Source organism: Phocoena phocoena, chromosome 16 (assembly GCF_963924675.1).
Source record: "Phocoena phocoena chromosome 16, mPhoPho1.1, whole genome shotgun sequence".
Taxonomy (NCBI): domain Eukaryota; kingdom Metazoa; phylum Chordata; class Mammalia; order Artiodactyla; family Phocoenidae; genus Phocoena; species Phocoena phocoena.
In genome coordinates this window covers 38,790,415-38,815,217 of record NC_089234.1, presented here as the reverse complement: position 1 = coordinate 38,815,217, position 24,803 = coordinate 38,790,415, and the positions used below count along the sequence as shown (strand labels likewise).

Sequence of the window (24,803 nt, the reverse complement as noted above, 5' to 3'; positions counted from 1 at the left end):
CCGTCAACGGATGAATGAATGGATAAACAAATTGTGGTACAAGGAATGTTGCTCAGTGATAAATAGAATGAACAATTGATACATGCTACAACGTGATTGAAACTCCAAGTATGCTGAGTGAAAGAACTCAGACAAAAGAGATTCATTTATATAAAATTCCAGAATATGCAAACTCTTCTACAGGGAGAGAGAGCAGATCATTGGTTGCCTGGGGGACAGAGTGGGGCGTGGTGGGGTGGGGTGGGGTGGAGTGGGAGGGATGGATTACCAAGCAGCAGTTGGACACTTGGGAGCGTGATGGATACATTTATCCTCTAGACTGCAATGATGGCTTTGTGAGTATATATATGTCAATGTGTATCAAATCGTATAATTTTACTATGCGTAGTTTACTATATGTCGACAAAACCTCAGTATTAAAAAATGGGTATGAAACAGTAGAAGCAGCAGGGTAATTAGAGAAATCAAGGGATGAGGATTCTGAGGATCTGGGTACAAGAAGAAAAAAGAAAGGACAAAAGTATTGGCTCAGCTAAATGGCTGTGTACCCATCAATAGGTGCTCTATCACTTCTGAGCCCCCCATTCCTGATTGTGTGATGTGAAGTTGGTTGGATTTGATGCTCTTTAACATTTGGTCCACTTATAACAGGCTGTACTGCGATTTTTGATCATTGACATCAGGCTTCTTCAAAATAGACTCTCAAGAGACAGTGAGCTTCCTTAAGAAGCTTCAAAATCCTTATCAACTAAAGAGATAAGCACGCTTCACACGCCACACTTCCAGTCCCCTGGGAAAGGACCACACCCTCCCCAAACCCTGCAGGATCTCAGAACAAGTGCCCTAGGCAGTCAAATGTTTTCAATGGAAACCTGATTTACTCTTATCTTGGTAGCTCCTACAGGCCTGCAATTCTGCTGACACAGACCCAGAAATAACTTTCTGCTGTTCTAATGAGAACACAACCTGGAAAATCTAAATTGGAGACATAATTACCCTCTCTGACCTGGTTTTTCCAAAGGTGGTGGGTAGAGTGTGAGCGATATTAGCCTATATCCTCCTCCTGGTAGTTATGAAAATTTAAACTCCTGTGTGGTTGTGTACAGTTACATTATAACTTATTAGTACTCAGGGTGAGCTCTCTAGGCTTGTTTTTTCTGATAAGAGCTGGGATAAATCATGACCCTTGGCTTGTCTTACTGATTTCCTGTTAGAGGTTGTGGACTTTATTGTGAGCCTAATGTGTCTCTGCTAAGTGCTTTGGGAAACATGTTCCAATGTCCAAACACAGTCCCACCCCCCAACCAAGTTCATGAGAAAAAACACTCATGAGATAAAACACCCAATCTAGCGCTACTGTGAAAGTCAAAATATTCTGAAGCTTGTGATTGAACAGAGGAGAGAGCTAGAGTCAGATAATGATCCCTCTCATTTGCTTCTGCATAGTAGAAATTTCCTAAAGGTACATAATCTTGATGTAACTCTAGGGTACCTGGCTCAATGCCAGGCACCAATGGGGGAGTCAAGTGGCCTGAGTTCTAGTCCCAGATTTACCACCAACTTAAACTATGTCATTGGTCAAACCATGTAAGGTGTCTGGGTGGTCAGTCTCCTCTTCTATAAAATGAGATCAGGTGCTCCCCACTCCATTGCCTTGAGGAACCAGGTGAGTAACCCCAACGAGTGAAGGTCCCAAGTAGGGCTCTACAGGATAGGACAGGGTACCGTCTACCTGAGTGCATTCAAGTTCCATTAAAACTGAAAAAATAAAACATGTGCAAAACAAATTTGGCTGTGGCCTGCAGTTTTCAAACTCTGGCTCCAACTCTGATTCAAAGATCACTAAGGTCCACTCCAGCTCTGAAAGCACAAGACTGCCCAAGCCAAAGTACACTGGACAAGGTACATGTGGTAGCTTAGATCAAGTGTGACATCCAGTGGCTTATTTGGCTAATGACACTTAGAGACTTTAATAGCCTGGGGAATTCTGACCTCTTAGGCACTTAATCTTGCTGAAAAAGATTTCAGTTGAAGAAAGGGAACTGGAACTAACAAGTATTCTCCCCTGGGTTGTAGGCACTGTGAGAGGAACTTTCCCCATTTATCCTACCCACACTCCACAGTGACACCAGTATTATTATCCACCAAAATGAAAAACAGAAGGAGGCATAGAGATGAACTAACTTGTCCAAGCAACTTGCCAAGCTTGCAAGTAAGAAATTGTAAATACAGTCTGACTCCTGAATCCACGCTGCATCCATCATTCTGGGACTGTAGAGAACATGCTTCCAAATTTCTATTTTTAATGTGGAAGTTAGCCTGGGGAAGGTTAAGTGATGCCAGAAAGTTAACTAGCAACTAGGGAAAGGGCTGAGGCTGAAACCCCAGTCTTGCAGAAGATCCACCAATTAATTTTTCCATTATAAATTGCCCATAACAGAAACATCTTTTACCTCCACCAGGGCCTCTGAAATACAAAGACCCTTTGCTTTACTTCAGAGAAAAGCCCCCACTCTGACCACTGGAAGATTAGAAATGAACTTACAAACTGCTTCATACCAAGAGTTGGCAGCAGAAAGGAGAGAAAAGAACACTAATAATAATTTTTTAAAACCTGAATGTGTAGGTAGTACCATGAATACAGGGGCAAAAAATCTTGACATATTTTAAGGTCTCACTCTATACAAACTGGCATAATAACTGATGTCCATAATGATGACTCTGAGTCATTAAAGCAATTAAATTATTCTTAGAGTCTTATGTTTAATCAAGTAAGAAAATATGTAATCTAATTTAGAAAGATTTAACCTCCAAAATAATGAGAGTGAACATTTTCTCTGCAGTTAAATAGCTTATCTTGAAGACTGGCTTTGTTTTGCCACATTCTAAACCCTTGAGAGCAGTCTATAGGAGTAGTTAGATGACATCTCCTCTCTGGCCAGAAATTCTTCTACCATTAGTCTTTGGTTTAGGCTACAAATATGGGGGCACCATTCCCAGATAAGAACTATTTTTAATACCCTTTGCCGGTTTTGCCCTGATAAAATCTAGTCTCTTGCAGTTCAGTCTGAGCAGAGTCACCTTCAAGAAGGAGCTTATAAGGAATTTCATTCTTTATATTTCCCAAGTGACTTTGAAGGGCATTCAAATATAAAGTCTACAGTAATCTTGGTAAGAGGTATCACCTATCCTCTCTATTTACTTTTCTCACACACTGCATCTTCTCTGGGACGTACTTTTCAAAATCCCCAGGAAAAGTTTTCTCTGCTTCTTTACCAGCCACGCCTTGTCTTCTGCCTGGAATTTCTCCCCCATATTCACATCCCTTCTAGTCTTCTTTACCACTTTAGTCATGCCCACTTGTCACAAATTAACTCCCACTTTAGGGTTTGACTCAAATACAATAAAATCTCCCCTTCAGAGAACTCCCTGTGCCTCTCGCTGAGAATGAATTCCTTCTTCTACTGCATGGCAACTGCAATTTTAGTTCATACTCGTTCATTCTCTCAATTATGCCTGACATTTCAATTGTTCTTCCCATGCCCTATCAGAGTTCCTTGAGTAAAGGGACTATATATCTTGCTCTGTTTTGCACGTAGTAATCAAACAAGAAATACTGATGAATTTTTGAATACTTGTAAGTTGCTGAATTGAACTAAGCATTGCAGAGAAACTCAGAGAAATCTCCAATAAGTGTTTTACTTGCAACAGTTTTCATTGAAGACCTCTGTAAAATGAGTTTGCCTGCTTTGCTGACTTACGGCATCATTGAACTCCTAACAAATAATGCTCTTTGAGGATTTCTGGGTCCTCATTCATTCAACAAACATTTATTGAGTACCTACCATGTGCCAGATGGTTCTAAGTGCTAAAGATTCCATGGTAAACAAAAATTCTCTCTCTTTCTTTCTGTCTCCTCTTTCTCTTGATGATTACACAAGCTTAGAATGTATAAAGTTGGGCTTGAAGTTTATAAACTAATATTTATAACATATACCAACTTTTCTTCTATGAAATGCAGATGAAAGGACGTGGTTAAAGGAGACTTCTGGAAAGCTAGATTTCAGTTAGCCAAGATTTTGCCACATTTGTTATCAAATGTAGGGGAACTAGCATTTCTGGAGCATCTCCTTTACTGAGATTATTTGCTAAATTGTTTTCAATTATTTCATTTATATATTACAACCACTCTATGAGATACTCGCTATTTCCATTTTGCAGATAATTAAGCTGATCTTAGTTGAAGTTAAGAAAACAGTTCAAGTATAGAGTTTCCTTAAAAAACTAAAAATAGAACAACCATATGACCCAGCAATCCCACTACTGGGCATATACCCAGAGAAAACCATAATTCAAAAAGAGTCATGTACCACAATGTTCATTGCAGCACTATTTACAATAGCCAGAACATGGAAGCAACCTAAGCGTCCACTGACAGATGAATGCATAAAGAAGATGTGGCACATATATACAATGGAATATTACTCGCCATAAAAAGAAATGAAATTGAGTTATTTGTAGTGAGGTGGATGGACGTACAGTCTGTTATACAGAGTGAAGCAAGTCAGAAAGAGAAAAACAAATACTGTATGCTAACACATATATATGGAATCTAAAAAAAAAAATAAATGGTTCTGAAGAACCTAGGGGCAGGACAGGAATAAAGACGCAGACCTACTAGAGAATGGACTTGAGGACACAGGGAGGGGGAAGGGTAAGCTGGGACGAGGTGAGAGAGTGGCATGGACATATATACACTACCAAATGTAAAATAGATAGCTAATGGGAAACAGCCGCAGAGCACGGGGAGATCGGCTCGGTGCTTTGTGACCACCTAGAGGGGTGGGATAGGGAGGGTGGGAGGGAGGGAGACGTAAGAGGGAAGAGATATGGGGACATATGTATAACTGATTCACTTTGTTATAAAGCAGAAACTAACACACCATTGTAAAGCAATTATACTCCAATAAAGATGTTAAAAATAAATAAATAAAAAATAAAACAAAAACAACAAAAAAAATAAAGGCTGTCATTTTTTCAAAATTAAAAAAAAAAAGTTAAACAAGGAGGCCATTGCCCTGAGGCGGCTCTAATGCTGTGGAGGCCCATGTAAGCAAACCAAAATCTAAGCCCGTAGATGCCTAGATTTGAAGTAGAAAGCTACAGAAAACTAATCACAAACAGCCCATTAAGCTTAAGCTGTAGCCCATCAGGTAATTTGCTTTGGCACGTTTTCTATATGAGTCTTTCTCCTGGTTCCTGTGTGGGCAGAGAGCCCACTTCCAGTCTGGTGCTGCCCAATTCCAATTGATTTCTGCTCAAGTAAACTCTTAACATTTTTAATATGCTTCAATTTTAAAATTGCTTCAAGCAATTTTTAATATGCTTCAATATGCTTTTCACGCCTCTAACTTAAATCAAGAAAAACCTGGCCATCTAGAAGAATAAAAATAACCCCATGTGAATCCGGTAGTTTTGCTCAGGGTCCTGTCCTTATGTGTTCCTCTCTGCTAAGAAATGTCTACCTGGGGACTTCCCTGGCAGTCCAGGGGTTAGGACTCCGCACTTCCACTGCCGAGGGCACGGCTTCAATCCTTGGTCAGGGAACTAGGATCCCACAAGCCACACGGCTTGGCCAAAAATGGAAGGAAAAAAAAAAAGAAAAGAAAACAACTCTGTCTAGAATTTCCTCTGATGGGAAGAAATGCCCCACCCAGGCCCCTTTAACGTGTTTAATTGGAGAACTGCGCTGTGTTGGGCCAGTTAAGAAAAGTCAAAAGCCTATTTCTAGCACAAAACTCAGTGCTTTCCAGGGATTTTATTATTAATCAATTGGAGTATAAATTTCACAAGTGCTACTCCATTCTGGCTTTGGATATAAGACTGCTCTTATTCATTTCCTGTTAATTCTAACCAGGGATTCTTTACTCCATCTCTGCAAAAGTGATAGCAGGTTGACTGGTTAATAATTTAGAGCTCAAACAGTACTCAAGGAAGCACTATAGATATCACCAACAAACATGGGAAGCACGTATTACTAAATCACATTACACACATGTATACATACGACCCTAAACTCTTATCAGAGCCACTTTGCATACTCTTTGTAAGCTACAGCATCCCCAGCACTGTTCCCAAGATAACTATTTGCAAAGGGGCTTTGGAAGAAATACATTAGGAGGAATGTGCTGTTGCTATGAAGTCTTCTGAGATGCTTGAACTGCAGTCGGGCAGAATCTCCTGACATTCTCTAAATGTGATTTTAGATTTGTCCCTGCTGCCATCTTTTCCTTGAAGTCGCCTGGGAAACTTCTCACTATATCCTTTTGTCTTTGTTCATGGCTGTTCCTTTAATTGTGCTTTTCACATTAAATTCTGAGTAGGTCCCTTATCTATCTTCCCCGGGAGACTAGAGCTTCTGAGTGTTTCAATCATCATCTTACTAATATTTTATCCTTATTTGCCTGACGACTAACTAGGCTCTCAATAAACATTTGAGGAATGAAATAAAATACATGTGAATTGGGGCTTCCCTGGTGGTGCAGTGGTTGAGAGTCCGCCTGCCGATGCAGGGGACACGGGTTCGTGCCCCGGTCCGGGAAGATCCCACATGCCGCGGAGCGGCTGGGCCCGTGAGCCTGCGCGTCCGGAGCCTGTGCTCCGCAACGGGACAGGCCACAACAGTGAGAGGCCCGCGTACCGAAAAAAAAAAAACAAAAAACATGTCAATTAATTTGGCTTTGCGTAGTATCAGGAGACAGGAATAGCTTTAAATTTCAAACTCCTAGAAATAACTACTTGAGATGTTGATGTGCACAAATGAGACTTTTCTCTACCTCATGAAGACCACAGAAGGAAAGAATCTAGGAAAGAACTAGAAAGTGACCCTGTGTGGTAGCCACACAGTTCAAGTTTATGAGGATTTCAGAGAACTCACTCCTGAGCTGCATGAATCCCAAAATAGCACTACAAGAGTCCGCAAAGTTATATGCCACGCCTAGGAGACTCTCAGTAAATACTTGTAAAATAACTAAAGAGGACTAGAGTGGACACCCTATGATATTTGCAAGAGCAATGCGTAGACTCAAAGAAAAGATGAGCACAGGTTCTAGAGCCACCAATCTGTTTTGTTTGTTTACCTACCATGCATTATTCTGTGTGCCAGTCTGTGTTCTATGCATTTCACATGTATTAACCACTTGAAGCCTCACAGTTTGCCTGTGAGATAGTTACTGTAAACCTCATGATTTAAGATGTGATAACTAGGGCTTAGAGAAATGAACTACCTTAGAGAAATGAATAACCATATAGCAAATGAGTGGCACGGTCAAGTTTCAAACCCTGGCCCCCTGGCTCCGGAGCTGAGGTTATTAACCATTGTCATGGCCATGGAGGGCTGCCACTCAGACCTCCTTTAAGAGAACAGCAAGCACGTGAGGTGTGACAAGGCCACACTTCCCCCGGGGTGCTCCCAGACGATGGGCAAAGCAGAGGCATTAGAACTGGGCCGCCATTGCCCAGCACAGGACCCCTCTGTCAAGCAACCTTTCCTCAGAGATTCCCTGTTAGCCTAACCCAGACCTTCTCAGGGCTGCACCGTGGTCTGAGGATTTTCCAATGCAATCATTCCTTCCTTGCCTCCCTCTTTTCACAAATGCCAGATCTGCACCACAGTCTGAAGGTTCTCTAACCTGCTTCTGTTCCCTTCCCCTAAATCCTAAACAGGTATTTTCCCCAATAAAATCTCTTGCATGTCTAATCTCATCTGGGTATCTGCTTCTTGGATGACACAGGTGATACCACAAGTGGTCCAAGAAAACAGGTAGTATTATGAGGTTTCAGGACTGGCTCATTCACTACTCAAAAGGCAGGAATGACTCCATCCTGCGCAGGGTATAGATAGTCCCTGGCACAGGTGGCAGCCCAGTTGCTGAAGATTTCACTGGTGCTGACCTGGGAAATGCCCTGTTGGAAGGAAATGCTCTTAACGGTACAATAACTCAGATATTTGAAAGATATTGGGGAAAAATTCCTACAAAGGCAAGAGAGTTAGTCATTACCAAGTTGTTTTAATGCTCCACAAAGGAAAAATGTGAAACAGGTTTGGCAGCTACCGGCTGAGAGAGAAGCAAGAGGGCCTCTTTGGTAGCTTATCTCTTGCAGTGTAGATAGCTAATGGGAAGCAGCCGCATAGCACAGGGAGATCAGCCCGGTGCTTTGTGACCGCCAGGAGGGGTGGGATAGGGAGGGTGGGATAGGGAGGGTGGGAGGGAGGGAGACGCAAGAGGGAAGAGATATGGGAACATATGTATATGTATAACTGATTCACTTTGTTATAAAGCAGAAACTAACACACCATTGTAAAGCAATTATACTCCAATAAAGATGTAAAAAAGAAAAAGCAAACACAGCTGAGGAGCACGTTTAGAAGTTAATAGAGCTGCAGAATTCCAGAGACATTTCACTCATAAACAAAACAGCATTGGTGGCTCCAGAACCTGTTCTCATCTTTTCTTCACGTCTACATATTACTCTTGGAACTCCTGTAGGCTGTTCACTCTATATCTCTTTATTTCATTAATATTGTGTCTACTATGCACAATATGGAACTTTGCTGACTCTTGTAGCGCTATCCTTGGATTTATAGTTACTCACATTTAAATACACCGCCAAAATATGTCAGCTAAGCTAAAGCCTGGGCTCTGGTTGGGAAAACATGGGACCCTAGGATATGGGATGGAGATTTTCGGGTGGATTCCCTTAAGGATTTTACTCTGCAGACCTTCCTTCCCCCAAGAGCTTCCAGAGGGTGCCTTCACAATAAGAACTAGCATTTCTCCTGTGTGGGGAGACACTGCAGAAGCTTCTCCTTCATAAGGCAACAGATACCTCCCTAAGGTGATGCTCCCACTTCCTCTCCAGGACGGCCAGGATGATAGACAGGGTTCAATCCAGCATAACTCAGCTTGGACCATGCTGGGTTTGATAAGAGAGAAAAGAAATTATACCTCCAGAAGGAATAGCAAGAATTACCTAGTAGGTACAAGCAGAAGCCAAAGGCTCCTGTTAAAGTGGGGCCTATCAGGTGTCAGGTAATCAATGGAGACCTACTGAAGTCTGGCTTATAGGGCCTCTACCAGGTCCACAGACCCACCCAATGGTTACTGCTATTCACCTGAGCCAGTGGTGCTGAACAACCGGCCTTCTGGGCAAAGAAAGAAAAAAACATGTAATGTCTGGTAGGCCTCTTTGGGTTCTGGAAACAGGACGACACTCACTTAGAAATACTGCTCTAGTCGACATACAAGGTGTCAGGAGGCTGCCTGCTGGAGTGGGACCTGGAGTAAGAAAGGGCTCTGCAGCAGGTCCAGGCTGGAGAGTGAGCAGCCCTGTCCCTTGGGCCATATGAACCAAAAGACCCTGCAGCGTTGGGGTCGGTGGTGGTAAGAGACGTAGTGTGCAGCGTGTGGCAAGCCCTAATGAGGCATCTGCGGTGCAGGTCTGCGGGGGTCTGGAGCCAGGCCGTGTCATCTGCAGTGAAGAACCAGCTCTGGGCTTGTCACTGGGTCCTTGTAAAGATGAAATGCCCGGCACCTGCTTCTCATAGGATCCGAACTAACGCAACCACTCTGTTAAATCACGTCATCTGTGACAGCTCTCCTCCTGCGCGGACAAAGAGATGGTCTGCAGGAAGCTAGGCTAGTAGCCAAGCTGACGACCCGCACACCCTGAGGCATTCCTTAGTCCTTCCCTTGCAACTGATATTATCTCCCCAGCAAGGTGGTGCATGGTAACCCCCATCAGAGTGAGCTCCTTCCCCACCAAGTGCAGGTTTTGGTGTTTCAATGATTCCCCCAGAACCAAGAGAAGTTTTGTAGAGGAGCTAAATGGCAAGGGTCAATTTTCCCTTACCCCAAGCACCTGGATTCCTTGGGCAAGTAGACCTCTGGCAGGTTTGACCTTGAATCTCTGGAGTTTTGTACTTATTGCCATTTGGTTGCTTGTTTTCTGGTTCTTTTTATAGTTCTTGTTTCTTTCTTCTTCTTTTGCCCACTTCCCTTATGATTTTTTGTTGTTGTTGTTGTTTTGCGGTACATGGGCCTCTCACTGTTGTGGCCTCTCCCATTGCAGAGCACAGGCTCCGGACGTGCAGGCTCAGTGGCCATGGCTCATGGGCCCAGCCACTCTGCGGCATGTGGGATCTTCCTGGACCGGGGCACGAACCCGTGTCCCCTGTATTGGCAGGCGGACTCTCAACCACTGCGCCACCAGGGAAGCCCTTCCCTTATGATTTGATGACTATCTTTAGCATTATGCTTGAATTCCTCTCTCTTTTTCATGTGTGTATCTATTATGGGTTTTTGGTTTGTGGTTACCCTGAGGTTCATATATAACAACCTATATATAACTGTTTTAAGTTGATAATCTAATTCGTATGCATTCTAACTACCCTGCATTTTTACTTCTCCCTCCACCACATTTACTATTGTCAACATCATATTTTACATATTTTTGTTTTGTGTATCTCTTAACTACTTATTGTGGATATGGATGAATTTGCTACTCTTGTCTTTTAACCTTCCTACTAACTGCATAAGTGGTTGATCTACTAGCTGAAAAGTCAGCTCATAGTCTTATGGGAGTTCCCTTGTGTATAACTAGTTGCTTTTCTCTTGCTGCTTTTAAGATTCTCTCTTTATCTCTAATTTTTGCCATTTTAAATATAACGTGTCTTGGTGTGGACCTCTTCGGCTTCATCTTGTTTTGGACTGTCTGTATGTCCTGGACTTGGATGTCTGTTTCCTTTCCCAGATTAGGGAAGTTTTCTGCTATTATCTCTTCAAATAAGAGGAAATACCACTTTCTCTGTCTCTTCTCTTTCTGGGACCCCTAAAATGCCAAAGTTAGTACACTTGATGTTGTTCTAGAGGTCTCAAACTATACTAATTTTTTAAAATACTTTTTTCTGTTTTTCTTGGATGATTTCCCCTACTCTGTCTTCCAGTTCACTGATCCATGCCTCTTTATCATCTAATCTACCGTTGATTGCTTCTAGTGTATTCTTTATTTCAGTCACATTTTTCTGCTCTGTTTGCTTCTTCTTTGTATCTTCTCCTTGTTGACATTCTCAGTGTTCATCCATTTTTCTCCTGAGCTCAGTAAGCATCTTTATGATCATAACCTTCAACTCTTTATCGGATAGATTGCTTATCTCCACTTTTTTTTAGTTCTTTTTCTAAGGTTATTTGTTCCTTTATTAGGAATATATTTTTCTGTGTCCTCATTTTGCCCAATTCTCTGTGTCTATTTCTATGCATTAGGTAGGTTGGTTATATTTCCCAATCTTGGAGAAGTGGCCTTATGTAGAAGACATCCTATGTGGCCTAATAGCATACTCCCTTCTGGTCACCAGAGCTATGTGCTCTAGGGGTATCCTCTATGTGGGCTGCATGTGCCTTTCTGTTGTGGTGGGCTGACTACTCTGGGTGTGCTCGTAGGCAGGGCTGGCCTTGGGTCTGGTTGGTTATGAGGCTGTGCCCTGTGCAGTGGCTGCAGGCCTGCTGGAGATAAGGGTAGGCTTCCTGCATGGTTGGCTGTGTGGCCTGGGCATGGGGGGTGGGGGCAGGGAATGGAGCTGGTGCCAGCCTTCTGAAAGGTGGGACTGGGTCCCCAGGGCCAATAGTCTAGAGAGAGAATTCTAAAATGGTGCTTGCCAGAGTGAGTGTTATCATGGTAGAATGAGCTCTTAAACATGGCTGCCACCAGCATCTCCATCCCCAGGGGCAGTCCCTCTTGCCTCCTGGATCAGCAAGTGGGTCTGACACAGGCTCCTTTCAAGCTACTGCCTCCGTGCTGGGACTTTGAGAGCACAAGATTTTGCATGTGCCCTTTAAGAGCAGAGTCTCTATTTCCTATAACCCTCTGACTCTCCCAAACATAGGCCCTGCTGGTTTTCAAATCCAGACATTCTGGGAGCTTGTCTTCCCAGTGCAGGACTCCCAGGATAGGGAATCTGATGGGGACTTGTACCCCTCATTCCTTGGGGAGGACTTCTACAATTGTCATACTCCTCCTGTTTGTGGGTCACCCACTCAGGGAGTAGGTCTTGATTACACCGTGTCTCTAACCCCTCCTACCTGTCTCATGATTCCTTTCTATGTGTTTAGCTGTTGAAAATCTTTTCTGCTAGTCTTCAGGTCATTCTCACAGATGGTTGCTCTGTAAGTAGCTGTAATTTCGGTGCATCCATGGGAGGAGGGGAGCTCAGGGTCTTCCTACTTCACCATCTTGGCCACCTCTCTCCTGATCAAACTGTTAAAATTCACTTTCTTTTTAATCTACCACTTGAAGATGGCGGGACATCCAAAACACCTTCTACAACATGGGTCAGACATACAAGTTTCCTCCACCATGTTAATAAATCTTGTCAATTGTATTCCTATGTCATTGTCTTTGTTGGGTTTTATAGACTCATAAGAATTTGGAGTGGGAGAATATAGATATTCAGGATCTCATTTGGTACTCAATTAAGCCTCAAGAACTAGGTACATTCACTTCCTTTTAACACCTGAGGAAACTGAGACTTTGAGAATCACACAGAAAGCGAGAGACAGAGCCAGGAGTCAAAGGGCCCATCTTTTCCTGCCCTCTGTTCTAAAAGCCTGCTCTCATCCAGCTTTTCTATATAAAGTACCCAATATAGTCTGCCTAAAAATAGCTTCTGGATGAGTGACCTTCTGGAGTTATCTGTTCTTTAATAGCTGTTCTTCACCGGTAAGGTACAAAATCTATGATCCCTTCAGGAAAGTGACTTTGAAAGTTGAATCTCAGAGAATTAGACTATAAATTCTGCTTTCATGGCTAAGAAACCCAGTGCCTAGTACAGACCTGGGAAGAGACTAGAGGTGAAGCATCTTATGCAAATTAAGAATTCCCTAGAGACATCCATTCTCTCCAGTTATTCTCCAAAACAACAGCAGCTTTGGAAGTAGATGGTTAAGATTTTGAGGAGCAGCACGAAAAGACCATCTAGCACAGCAGGCCACAATTTCTTACCTCCAGGAGAAGAGAATCACTTGCTTCTACACGAGTGTACTTTAAAAGTGTCTCTACCCAAGGGAAGAGCCAACTGAAAGCAGCGCTCTTGTGACTCTCACCCCCTTGCCAAGCAGAAGATTCTGTCCTCAGCCCTTAGATACCCGAAAGGTCCTGTTGAGAGGCCATGTGATACAATTGGAAACAGCATGTTCTTAGGAACCAGGCAGGCCTGGGTTTTAAGTCTAACACTATCACTTTCTAACTATATGCTCTGCAAAAGTTACTTCTAACATTTCAACAATTTCCTCTGTAAAACAGAGGTAAAATCAGATGCCTGTAATGAAGCATAAATCAGTTAACACATATGAAGCACCTAGAACTGTGTCTGCCATATGAAAGACCAATATTTGAAATGCTTTAAAATAAATAAGCTATGTTCAACTAAATTTAGGAAACATTGAATTAGACAAACTTAAATAGATTTCTTACCTTCAGAGTGTCTAAAAACTTCTATTATCCTAATGTACAGCATGAATCTGTGAAAGAGGGGTTGAGCATATAGTAGTTCCTAAATTTATTGGATCATGAAACTTTTTTCATGACACTAGTATAAACAGTACTGGGAATACTAATTTGGAGCAACATCTAATAGACCCTGAACAAAACTTACTGTGGCTACAAGGACATCAGAAATGTACTTTGGGGCTTTGAGTTTTTAATCTTCAACTCTATCACTTAAAATACTCATTTCATAAAAGGGAAACAAGTGATTCAACATGTATTGACAACCTACTCATGACTGTTGTTTACACGGAATTAAAACTGGTGTGAGAGTTTCTCAAAAGGGTTCACCTATCATGTGAGAGTTTCTCAAAAGGGTTCACCTATCATGTGAGAGTTTCTCAAAAGGGTTCACCTATCATGTGAGAGTTTCTCAAAAGGGTTCACCTATCATGTGAGAGTTTCTCAAAAGGGTTCACCTATCATGTGAGAGTTTCTCAAAAGGGTTCACCTATCATGTGAGAGTTTCTCAAAAGGGTTCACCTATCATGTGAGAGTTTCTCAAAAGGGTTCACCTATCATGTGAGAGTTTCTCAAAAGGGTTCACCTATCATGTGAGAGTTTCTCAAAAGGGTTCACCTATCATGTGAGAGTTTCTCAAAAGGGTTCACCTATCAATCAAACTATTCTAATGAAAGCACAGCTAAATGATGAGATGAAAATATGTGCTCTTAAATGAAAAGCAGATTTCCTTTCATTGTCATCTGTAATGCTTTTACAGTCTTTGTACTATTTCCTACCTGATTCAGTAGATGGCACTGCAGATTTAACACAGAGAAAACCCCAAAGAGTATATGTAGATTCATCCTGGGATAAATATCCTGCCTTCTCCCCCCCCCTTCTAGTGTCCAATGTTACCTATCAGCCCAGAGGGGAATTTGTATATTTTGTTGGAGGGGAAGAGGGTTGAAGTTGGGTAAGAAATGGTTTTCTTCACCTTCTGGAGACTCTACCTATTTATCTTATCCCTGAAAAGGCACATTTATAGAATTCTGTAGATCAGGAAGGGCAAAGACCATTATTTGGCTGCTCATCTGGACCCAACACATGTCAGACAATGCAAATCAATGAGATCGCACTTTCCCACTGGACCCAAACACCATCTCCCAATTCTTTTCCATATACTTCTCCAAGTAGCTACTATGAATCGGTCTATAAAGGCAATAAAGATGAAATCTATTTATAATAGCAGCTGTAGAGTTCAGAGACTTTCAAGGTCAAATCCGTGATAAGACTCAGAAATACTAAGGAACTTATCCAAAACTTACCAGATGGTTTATGACAGAACCAGGACAGGGATCCAGGCCTTTTGACTTTCACTGAAGAGTTTTTATTCCACCGAGTCTTCATCTCCTCCTGCTAAGAGCCAGGCTATTTAAGTACAAGCCCTGAGCACCAAATCCAGATAATTAAGTGCTAGGGGGTCTGTCTGGTCTCATGTGGACCAATTACCCACTTGGAGAGAGAGAGGAAGGAAAGGAGTCAGAAGTTAAACCCAAAAGCTGTCTGTGGGGACCTAGTATTATTTGTGCCACCAACCTCACAGGCCAATTTTATCTTGGTACAAGAAAGTCCTGCTCTGTTGGCCCAGAATGTCACTGCCGTCCAGCTACTCCTACCCCAGAGCTCACCACCTCCATATGCCAAGGCTTTTAATCCCTTAGCATTTAAGGCAATCAGGTATTAATTTTGAGTCAAATGGCAGGTCCCTTCATTAATATTGCTTTTTCAGGAACTTTCCATGGTTTTTCAGCTTCTAACTGTGTTGCTCTAAAAGTACATCAGGAAAAACTGAAAGTGAAGCCCTTAAACTATATCCTGATTCTTTTTTCTCAAAACTGATGACATCAGAATGAACATTTCCAGTAGGTTTGGGGGCATTTCTAGATGAAATCCAGCCAGAATTTTAAATATCGTGCATCCAAAAGTGGTGCTGTCACCCTCTGTTTCATTCCTGATTTCCATCTAGTAATTGCAACTCTTAGAGGCATTGCTATTCTCCAGCCACCCAGATTTGAAATCTCAGTCATTCTCATCAGTCACGTTAATTTCTGTCTGTTCTGCATCTACTCTTTTTAAAACTCTCAATGCAATATTTCAAGCATATAGAAAAGGTCAAAAGAATAACATAGTGGACACCCATGTATCCACTATTAAGCTCTATCAAATGTTTGTGTTTTGCCATTATTACCTAATGTTTTTTAAGAAATAAAAGTACCATTTATATTTGAAGACCTTGCAGATCCATTCCTGATTCCATTTCTTTCCCACTTACCAGTTGTTTCAGTCAATAAATATTTCTCAGGCATTTCTAAGTGCCAGGAACTGGTCTAGGAATGGAAGTACATCAGTAAATGAAAGAAAACCCCCTGCTTTCATGGAGCTTACACACACAGAAATATCACCATTCCAATTTTTTTCTCACATCTTTTCTCATTTATCCCATTGTGTATATCCAAAAATAGTATACATTGTTGTTTTGCACATTTTCAAACTTTTTCTAAATGGTACTTACTAACATGCAGTACCTATGATCTTCAACTTACCATATTTGCCACATATTTTGATAATTACCTTGAGACAGGCCACTCTAGTTCACTCATGTTAACTTTTCTACAGCACTCCCTTGTACGGAACACCATAGCTTATTGATCCACTTTCCCTCTTGAAGGACAGTCAGGTTATTTTGCAAGTTTTCACAATTTAAAACAACACTGTAATGAATAGCCCTTCTCGCCAGTATCATATTCATATGGCTTCTTTCCTACTTCCCATACTTGGTACAGTGCCTTGCTCCTAGGAGCTCAGCCAATATGTGCTCTCTTGAATTTTCTAGCGTTTTCTAGGGTTGACCAGAAATTTATTAGTGGACTACTTTAGCTTGTAGGGAGAGCCCCAGACCCCCTAGATATCTTCAGAAGAGAATTTACATATTACAAAGATAAAATTAAAATTGTGCCCCATTACTAAAAGATGGGATTGTATTGGAAGAAGCATAAACAAGGTGAATTTGTGCAAGATATCACTTGTTACCTTTAGCACAAACTTCCCTGAGTCCATCGCTCCCTTATTCTTCTAACCAATATAGTAATAATATCTAGAAGAGTGCTTCTCAACCCTGGCTGACCATTAAAAGTACCTGGGAGATTTTAAATCCCAACTGACTCTGGGCCTCTTATCACAGCAATAAAATGAAAATGTCCGGGTGGATCCAAGGTGTCAGTGCATATATATATATATATATATATATATATAAAATGTTCCTATTCCAGGACTTATACTGCTCCCCCATTCTTTTTTTTTTTTTTTAATTTTATTATTTATTTATTTTTGGCCGTGTTTGGGTCTTCGTTTCTGTGCGAGGGCTTTCTCTACTTGCGGTGAGCAGGGGCTACTCTTCATCGCGGTGCGCGGGCCTCTCACCGTCAGTGCATTTTTAAAGTGTTATTGGGTACAGACAGTGTTGAGAACCTCTTAGCTAGGGCAGTGGTGAGCCTCACATTGTGGGCCACTGCACACTGCTGTGCTGAACTCTCTGCTAAGTGTTGGTCAGTCAATGTGCACAGTTATTCGGGCTCCAGGTAAAGATACATATTATTCTTACTCTAATTGATCACCTTTAGCAGCCTATCATTATCTGTATAGAACTGTTTACTGCCCTGTGTACTTATATACTCCCAAAGCTAAGTCCTTCCGGGTTCCACTGATCATGTGGTATTTCTTTGGAGTTAGCTGAATTTTGTCGGTACCTCATACCTGGAGAAGGTTAAAAGCCCTTTACCGCTCTACAACATGTCACACAAATCCTCGCTCAACTCAATGTTCTACCTGACAGGTGTTATCATTATGGCTGTTTTCTCGTCAGTAGTAAAAATAAATTGTACACTTTTATCGAAGTATACAGTGTTGTCTAATCTCAGGTTCTGGAATGAATACAAGTGGTTTTTTTTTTCATCCTGAAATTTGTTCTTTCTCTATACCAGTGATTACTTTTTAATCTCTTCAAATGTATTCCCAAAACTTTTAGTATTCTAAATATACTGTGAATCTTGAAAGGTTTGAAGCCACAATCCAAACGGCTCATATTAGGTTGTAGGAAGAAAAATGAGTCAAAATGTCTACTTTGTCTGCTTTTAGTGTAGGTCAGTGTTTTTCAAACTGAGGTCTTTCCAGGAGTTCGCTAATTACCTTTAAGAATTTTACATTTTGTATTTTGATGCCAAGCAAAGTCTTACAATATTTACATAAACAGCGATGGACTATATTGAGTGCTTGCTATATGACAGGCCCTCTGGTAAGTGTTCCACATACATACCTTATTCATCCCCACAACAGCCATGAGATAAAGTATTCTATCCTATTAGAGATGAAGGAAAAGAACAGAACACTTATTAACTCGCCCCAAAATGCACAGCTGACACCTGATGAGGTTGCGATTCAAACCCAAGCCATGTAATTCCCAGCTTCACCTTGTAATCAATAGTTTATGCTGCTACTTGAAGTATTAATAGAATGGTATTACTTTGGCACCAATTATTAAGAAAAGGTGGGCTTAAATGTAATCGGTTCTTTGTGCCATGTGAAGACCAACTGATGCCACAGCATTTGCTCAAATACGAACTTTGCAGTAGAACAGAGAAGAGTGATGATTAGAAGGGAGTCATCACAGTTCACCATAGCAAAGACAGGCAGACTCAAAAGAGCCCATATAAAAGTAGTGAGAACCATAATCACATTACAAGTGGCAATTTAACTTCAGCAAAACAGCATCAGGCATCACATTTAATAATTGCTGTTATTTGATTCTTACTGGTTTGTGGCTTTTCATTATATTTGAAATTTTAAAATTTATTTAGTTTTTAGAGGTGCGTAAGATTGATAAGTAAAACAAATTTATGCCTAATTTTGTCTCTGCATACTTAGCTAATATTTTATTAACAGGCTTTAAGTAAAATTATGGTATACATAATAAATTTGTTTTTCCTTTTAACTGCAGTTAATTTATTACTCAAGTTTGATAAACACTGATGTAGACTTAAAAACAAAAATGCACTAGAGCTCCCACACTTCACACAAGGTCCAGTCCTGGTCATTAGGGTTTAGGGCCCAAAGCCCCAGTGTTGCCTTGACCAGCCTTATTCTCTCTGCCTAGATGTACCTAAACAAATTATCGGGGGCCGCTGACAGAGCATCCAAATTTGCCAGGATCTTGACCATTCTTCCATTTTCTTTCCTACCTAGCTGTCCACAGAGCTAGCCCACAATCTCAGGTGACTACACTTTGAAATGAACACCCTTGTATTTGGAAAGAACTTCAACTTCAAAGATATACCAAGGCCTGTACAAAAGACTGACCTCTCTCTTCTACAGAAGACTAAGGAATTATATAATTTCTGTCTGGAGAAAGGCACCAAAAAATGCAACAGAAATTGTAGTAATCTTCTCTTCTCCTAAAGCTTGCATCTGTCTCTGGGCACATAAAAGATGCATTCACTCACTCATTTACTCATTCATTTCAGAAAAGTTATTAATCAGGCCATGTTCTAGGTACCAAGACCACAAGAATAAACAAGACAATTTCATAGGTCAATTTCATAAGGTGATAACTGCTGAGAAGGAAATAATACAGACTAGAGAAAAAAGGAGAGGGAGCTACTTTAGATTGGGTGCTCAAGGAAGGTGCCTCTGATAAGGTGAAATTCAATTACAAGACAAGAAAGAAATATTAGAGTACAAATATTAAAAAGAGCAAATGCAAAAATAAATTACTGAAAAACCAAAGGAAATTTTTCAAATAACATGAGACAATGCATTGTACAATGCTATCAAGTAAATATAACCTAGATAAAATTGATAATTTCCTAGGAAATCAGTAGAGATAGACCAATCTCCATAGAAGAAATAATGTCATCAAAAAGCTTCCCACAAATTTAAAAAAATAAAATAAAAATAAAGCCACCAACCCCAGATGTTTCCACAAGAGAATTATATAAAACATTTAAATATCATATAATCCCTGAAATACTTTAAATGGCCCAAAGTACAAAAAGAAAAACAGCTTCAAATTTTCAAAATTCTTCCTATAAAGTTAGTATAACATTGATACTAAAACCAGACAAATACTGAAAACATACACACAATACAGACCAATTTCATTTATAAACATTGTTGCAGAAATATTAAATATTTTGAGGACAAAATTTTACAGTATATTAAAAAGTACATCATTACAAAATTATTTTTATTTCAGGAATACAAAGGTGCTCAATATTATTTAAGCAGGAGAATTATACAATCACTCCATAGAGGTCAGGAAGACATTTGACCAAAAAAAAAAAAAAAAATCATGTAAAGAATACTCAATAAAATAAGAATTGCTGTATATTCTTTAACCTGATAAATACATATGCCTCAGCAAAAAAACCAACATAAGGCAACAGCAGAACAAGACCAGAATGCTTTCTTTTTCCTTGTTCTTTAATACTGTATTGGAGAGCTTAGCCAATGCAATTAGACAAGATAGAGCAATCGGAAGCATTAAGAATGAGAAAGGGATAGATAGAACTACATATGCAGAGGATATTTTTATATTTAGAAAAGTCAAAGTAATTAATGGATAACTACTACTAATGATAAGAAAATTTAGTAAAGTAGTAGGATGTAAAATCAGCATACAGAAATCCATAGCTTTCACATATAAGAACAATAACCAGTTGGAAAATATAATGAAAGAGAAAAACAACAAAAAGAAATGTGTAAAATTCTTGAGGAAACTAGAAAGCTCTACTTGAAAGACACAAAAAGAGACTTGAAAAATAGAAATTCCTACCACATTCCTGGATAGAAGGACTCAAAATAATAAAAATGTTGATTCTCCCTGAGCTTCCTTATAAAATTAATGAATACCAATAAAATACCTTCAACTTTCTTCAGGAGCCTAAACAAGTTGACTACAGAGCTCATATAGAAGAAACAAACAAGCTTGAATCTCCAGGAGTATACTGAAAAAGAAAAACAATGAAATGCAGAGCTAACTCTGCCAGCAGTAAAATGTATTATAAAAATCTCTATATTTAAAATTGTGGTATTGTAGCATAAAAAAAGGATGAGTGGAATAGAATATTGTTGTGACTTTGTTAAATTAACACTTAAGTAGACCCTGGGGTGTGGAATGGTGAGCCATCAACTTTCAACAAAAGATCACAAGGGGGCTTCCCTGGTGGCGCAGTGGTTGAGAGTCCACCTGCTGATGCAGGGGACACGGGTTCGTGCCCCGGTCTGGGAAGATCCCACATGACGCGGAGCGGCTGGGCCCGTGAGCCATGGCTGCTGAGCCTGTGCATCCGGAGCCTGTGCTCTGCAATCAATGGGAGAGGCCACAACAGTGAGAGGCCAGCATACCGCAAAAAAAAAAAAAAAAAAAAAGATCACAAGGGAAATTAAAATAGGATGTTTAGGGCTTCCCTGGTGGCGCAGTGGTTGAGAGCCCCCCTGCTGATGCAGGGGACGTGGGTTCATGCCCCAGTCTGGGAAGATCCCACGTGCCGTGGAGCAGCTGGGCCTGTGAGCCATGGCCGCTGAGCCTGCGCATCCGGAGCCTGTGCTCCGCAATGGGAGAGGCCACAACAGTGAGAGGCCCGCGTACTGCAAAATAAATAAATAAAAATAAAATAAAATAGGATGTTTATTACTTCTGGACATCCTGGGAAAAGTTCATGGCATGCCTCAAGGGGCCATGCAAGGAAGTCAGGGCTGGGTGCAGGAGAAAGAGTGGTAGGATCTGAGGCACATGCTTTTTTTAGGGTCCTTTGGTGGAGTGCTTTGGAGTGCCTAGGCTAAAGCCAGATTAGTTAATTAAAACCAGAAAGACTGGGGTTTTGGTGAACTCTGCAGGGTTTTACCTAAGGAGCACAAAATGTAAGTGCTCTGGGAGGTGAGGGACATCACTGTCTATCAAAAGGGCCATTGGGGGAGTCATATCAGGAATTTACATTTACTTGTAAATTATCTAGAGCATGCGCTGAAGGGTCTAGTGTCAGTTGATGGCCCCTGCAGGCCACATGGCCACACAAAATGGATGTCAAGGCAGCAATATAATGGAGAAGTTTAAACTCTCAACAAATATCTACAAGTCCTAGTGCATCAGACCCAAGGGTGTTAAAGATTTAGTAGTTAATAAACACAGAATCTCAAAACAGTGAAGAAAAGACAGACTTCTTAAGTGAGTATTAGGACAACTGGACAGTCATTTGAAAAGACAGAATTGTGTATGATCCCATACACCAAGGGAAATTCCAAATGGATTAGATTTCTAAATGTAAATAATGAAGCCAGGTAAGCACTAGAAGAAAATTTTTTAAAAATTCCTTTAAAGCTTAGAAGCAGAGAAAATTTTCTTTACTTTCACTCAAAATCCAGGCACAATAAAATAAAAAGTAATATATGGCTAATAAAAATTTTAAATAGCATGGAAAAAACTACTATAAGTCAAAAGACAAGTGACAAACTGGGAAAAATTTAACTAATTAAATTCCTGATGAAGGGCCAGTATACCAAATATATAAACATTGTCTAAAAATTAGGAAAGTATCCCTAATTTCAAACTATACGAAGTTGTAGTAATCAAACAATATGGTATTGGCATAAAAACAGACACATAGATCAATGGAACAGAACACAGAGCCCAGACATAAAACAATGCATATATGTTCAATTAATTTACAACAAAGGAGCCAATATATAAGGGGGGAAGGACAGTCTCTTCAGTAAATGGTGTTGGGAAAACTGGACATGCAAAAGAATGAAACTGGACCACTATTTTACACCATACACAAAAATAGATTTAAAATGGATTAAATACTTGAACGTAAGACCTGAAACTTCAAAACTCCTAGATGAAAACATATGTGGTAAGCTCCACAAGTGTGGCGAGGATGTGGAGTAAAGGGAACCCTTGTGTACTATTGGTGGGAAGAAAAATTGGTGTGGTCCCTATGGAAAACAGTATGGATTTTCCTCGAAAAATTAAAAATAGAACTACCCTATGATCTAGCAAAATCCACTTCTGGGTATTTATCCAAAAAAAATGAAAACATTAACTTGGAAAGATATATGCATGGCCATGTTTATTGCAGCATTATTGACAATAGCCAAGATATGGAAACAACCTATGTGCCCATCAATGGATGAATGGATCAATAAAATGTGGTATACATTTTATATATATATACACGTATACCACATTTTATTAATCAATAATATTGTATTGCATATTTGAGACTTGCTAGGAGAATAGTTCTTAAAAGTTCTAATTACAAGAAAAATAGTTTTATAACTACGTATGGTGACAGATATTAACTAGACTTGTGGTGATCATTTCACAATACACACAAATACCAAAACAATACACTGTATACCTAAAACTAACATGATTTTTATATATTTATATATTAATATAATTTATACTTCAATAATTAAATTTTTAATTTAAAATTTTTAATTAAATAAAATAAAACTAAGAAAAATAAAGACATACAACCAGTTAAAAAAATGGAAAAAATATATGAACAGTGAATAGGGGGAAAATGTAAAGGAAATGTGATCTCAGTTTTAATAAGAGAAATCCAAAATAATAACATTGAAATACCACCATTTACCTATTTGATTAGCAAGAATTTAAAAACCTGACAGTATATACTGTTAGCATGGCTCTAGGAAGACAGACATTCTCATTGAATATTGAAGAAAATGTGAAATGATACCAACCCTGTGGAGAGAAATTTGGCAATTTACAATTGCATATGCATTTATCTTTATCTATCAATCTCATATCTAGGAATCTGTATACTGGCAAAAATATACTTAATTTGTAATAACATAAGACTGGAAACAATCCAAATGTTTAACAACAGGGAACTGATTAATACATTACGGCATATGCATAGACTATGGTATGTTTGGGAAACTATAAAACATAAGAAAAATATCGGGACTTCCCTGGTGGCGCAGTGGTTAAGAGTCCGCCTGCCAGTGCAGAGGACACCAGTTCGAGCCCTGATCCGCCGAAGATCCCTCATGCCGCGGAGCAACTAAGCCCGTGCACCACAACTATTGAGCTTGCGCTCTAGAGCCCACGAGCCACAACTACCGAAGCCCACATGCCTAGAACCCATGCTCCACGACAAGAGAAGCCACCACAGTGAGAAGCCTGCTCACCGCAACAAAGAGTAGCCCCTGCTCGCTGCAACTAGAGAAAGCTGGCACGCAGCAACAAAGACCCAACCCAGCCAAAAATAAATAAATAAAATTTAAAAATAAATAAAAGTTTACAAAATTAAAAAAAGAGAAAAATATCAATATACTGAAATAGAATTATCTCTTGGTGTATTTTAAGTGAAATAAGGAAGACGCAAAGGAGAATGTATAACATGCTACCTCATGAATAAGAAGGGAACACTCCCGAACTCATACTACGAGGCTAGCATTACTCTGATACCATCACAAAAAGGACACTGCAAGAAAACTATAGGCCAATAACCGTGATGAACATAGATGCAGTAATTCTCAACAAAATATTAGCTAACTGAATTCAAAAGCACATTAAAAGGATCAAATCCCATGATCAAGTGAGATTAATCCCTGGGATGCAAGGATGCTTTAACATCTGCAAATGACAGAATGGACCTGGAGGGCATTTTTCTAAGTGAAATAAACCAGACTGAGAAAAAAAAAAAATACTGAAAAGTATCACTTATATGTTGAATCTGAAAAAAAATTGAACATGTAGAAACAGAGTAAAATGGTGAATTCTGGTAAGATGAATAAAGTCTGAGGATCTAATGTATAACATGGTAACTATAGTTGATAGCACTGTGTTGCATAGTTGAAATTTGCTGAGAGAGTAGAATTTTTTTTTTTTTTTTTGCAGTATGCTGGCCTCTCACTGTTGTGGCCTCTCCCTTTGGGGAGCACAGGCTCTGGACGCGCAGGCTCAGCGGCCATGGCTCACGGGCCCAGCCGCTCCGCGGCATGTGGGATCTTCCCGGACCGGGGCATGAACCCGTGTCCCCTGCATCGGCAGGCGGACTCTCAACCACTACGCCACCAGGGAAGCCCAAGAGAGTAGAATTTAAGTGTTCTCACTAAAAACAAAAGAAAAAGGAAAAAAAGGTAAGTATGTGAGGTGATGGATATAATTAATACAA

The 24,803-nt window shown here is 40.2% G+C and overlaps 1 protein-coding gene across 1 annotated transcript in view; it reads right to left on the bottom strand.

The window, feature by feature from the left end:
- Window positions 1-1,630: 1,630 nt before the first annotated feature.
- ASAH2 (N-acylsphingosine amidohydrolase 2) overlaps window positions 1,631-24,803 on the bottom strand; it is a 108,649-nt gene continuing 85,476 nt past the window's right edge. The window contains exons 21-22 of the mRNA XM_065893907.1: window positions 9,279-9,615; window positions 1,631-1,758 (exon numbers count right to left, since the gene is read on the bottom strand). Of these exons, the coding sequence (XP_065749979.1) occupies window positions 1,631-1,758; window positions 9,279-9,615 (465 nt within the window). The remainder of the gene's footprint in view (window positions 1,759-9,278; window positions 9,616-24,803) is intronic.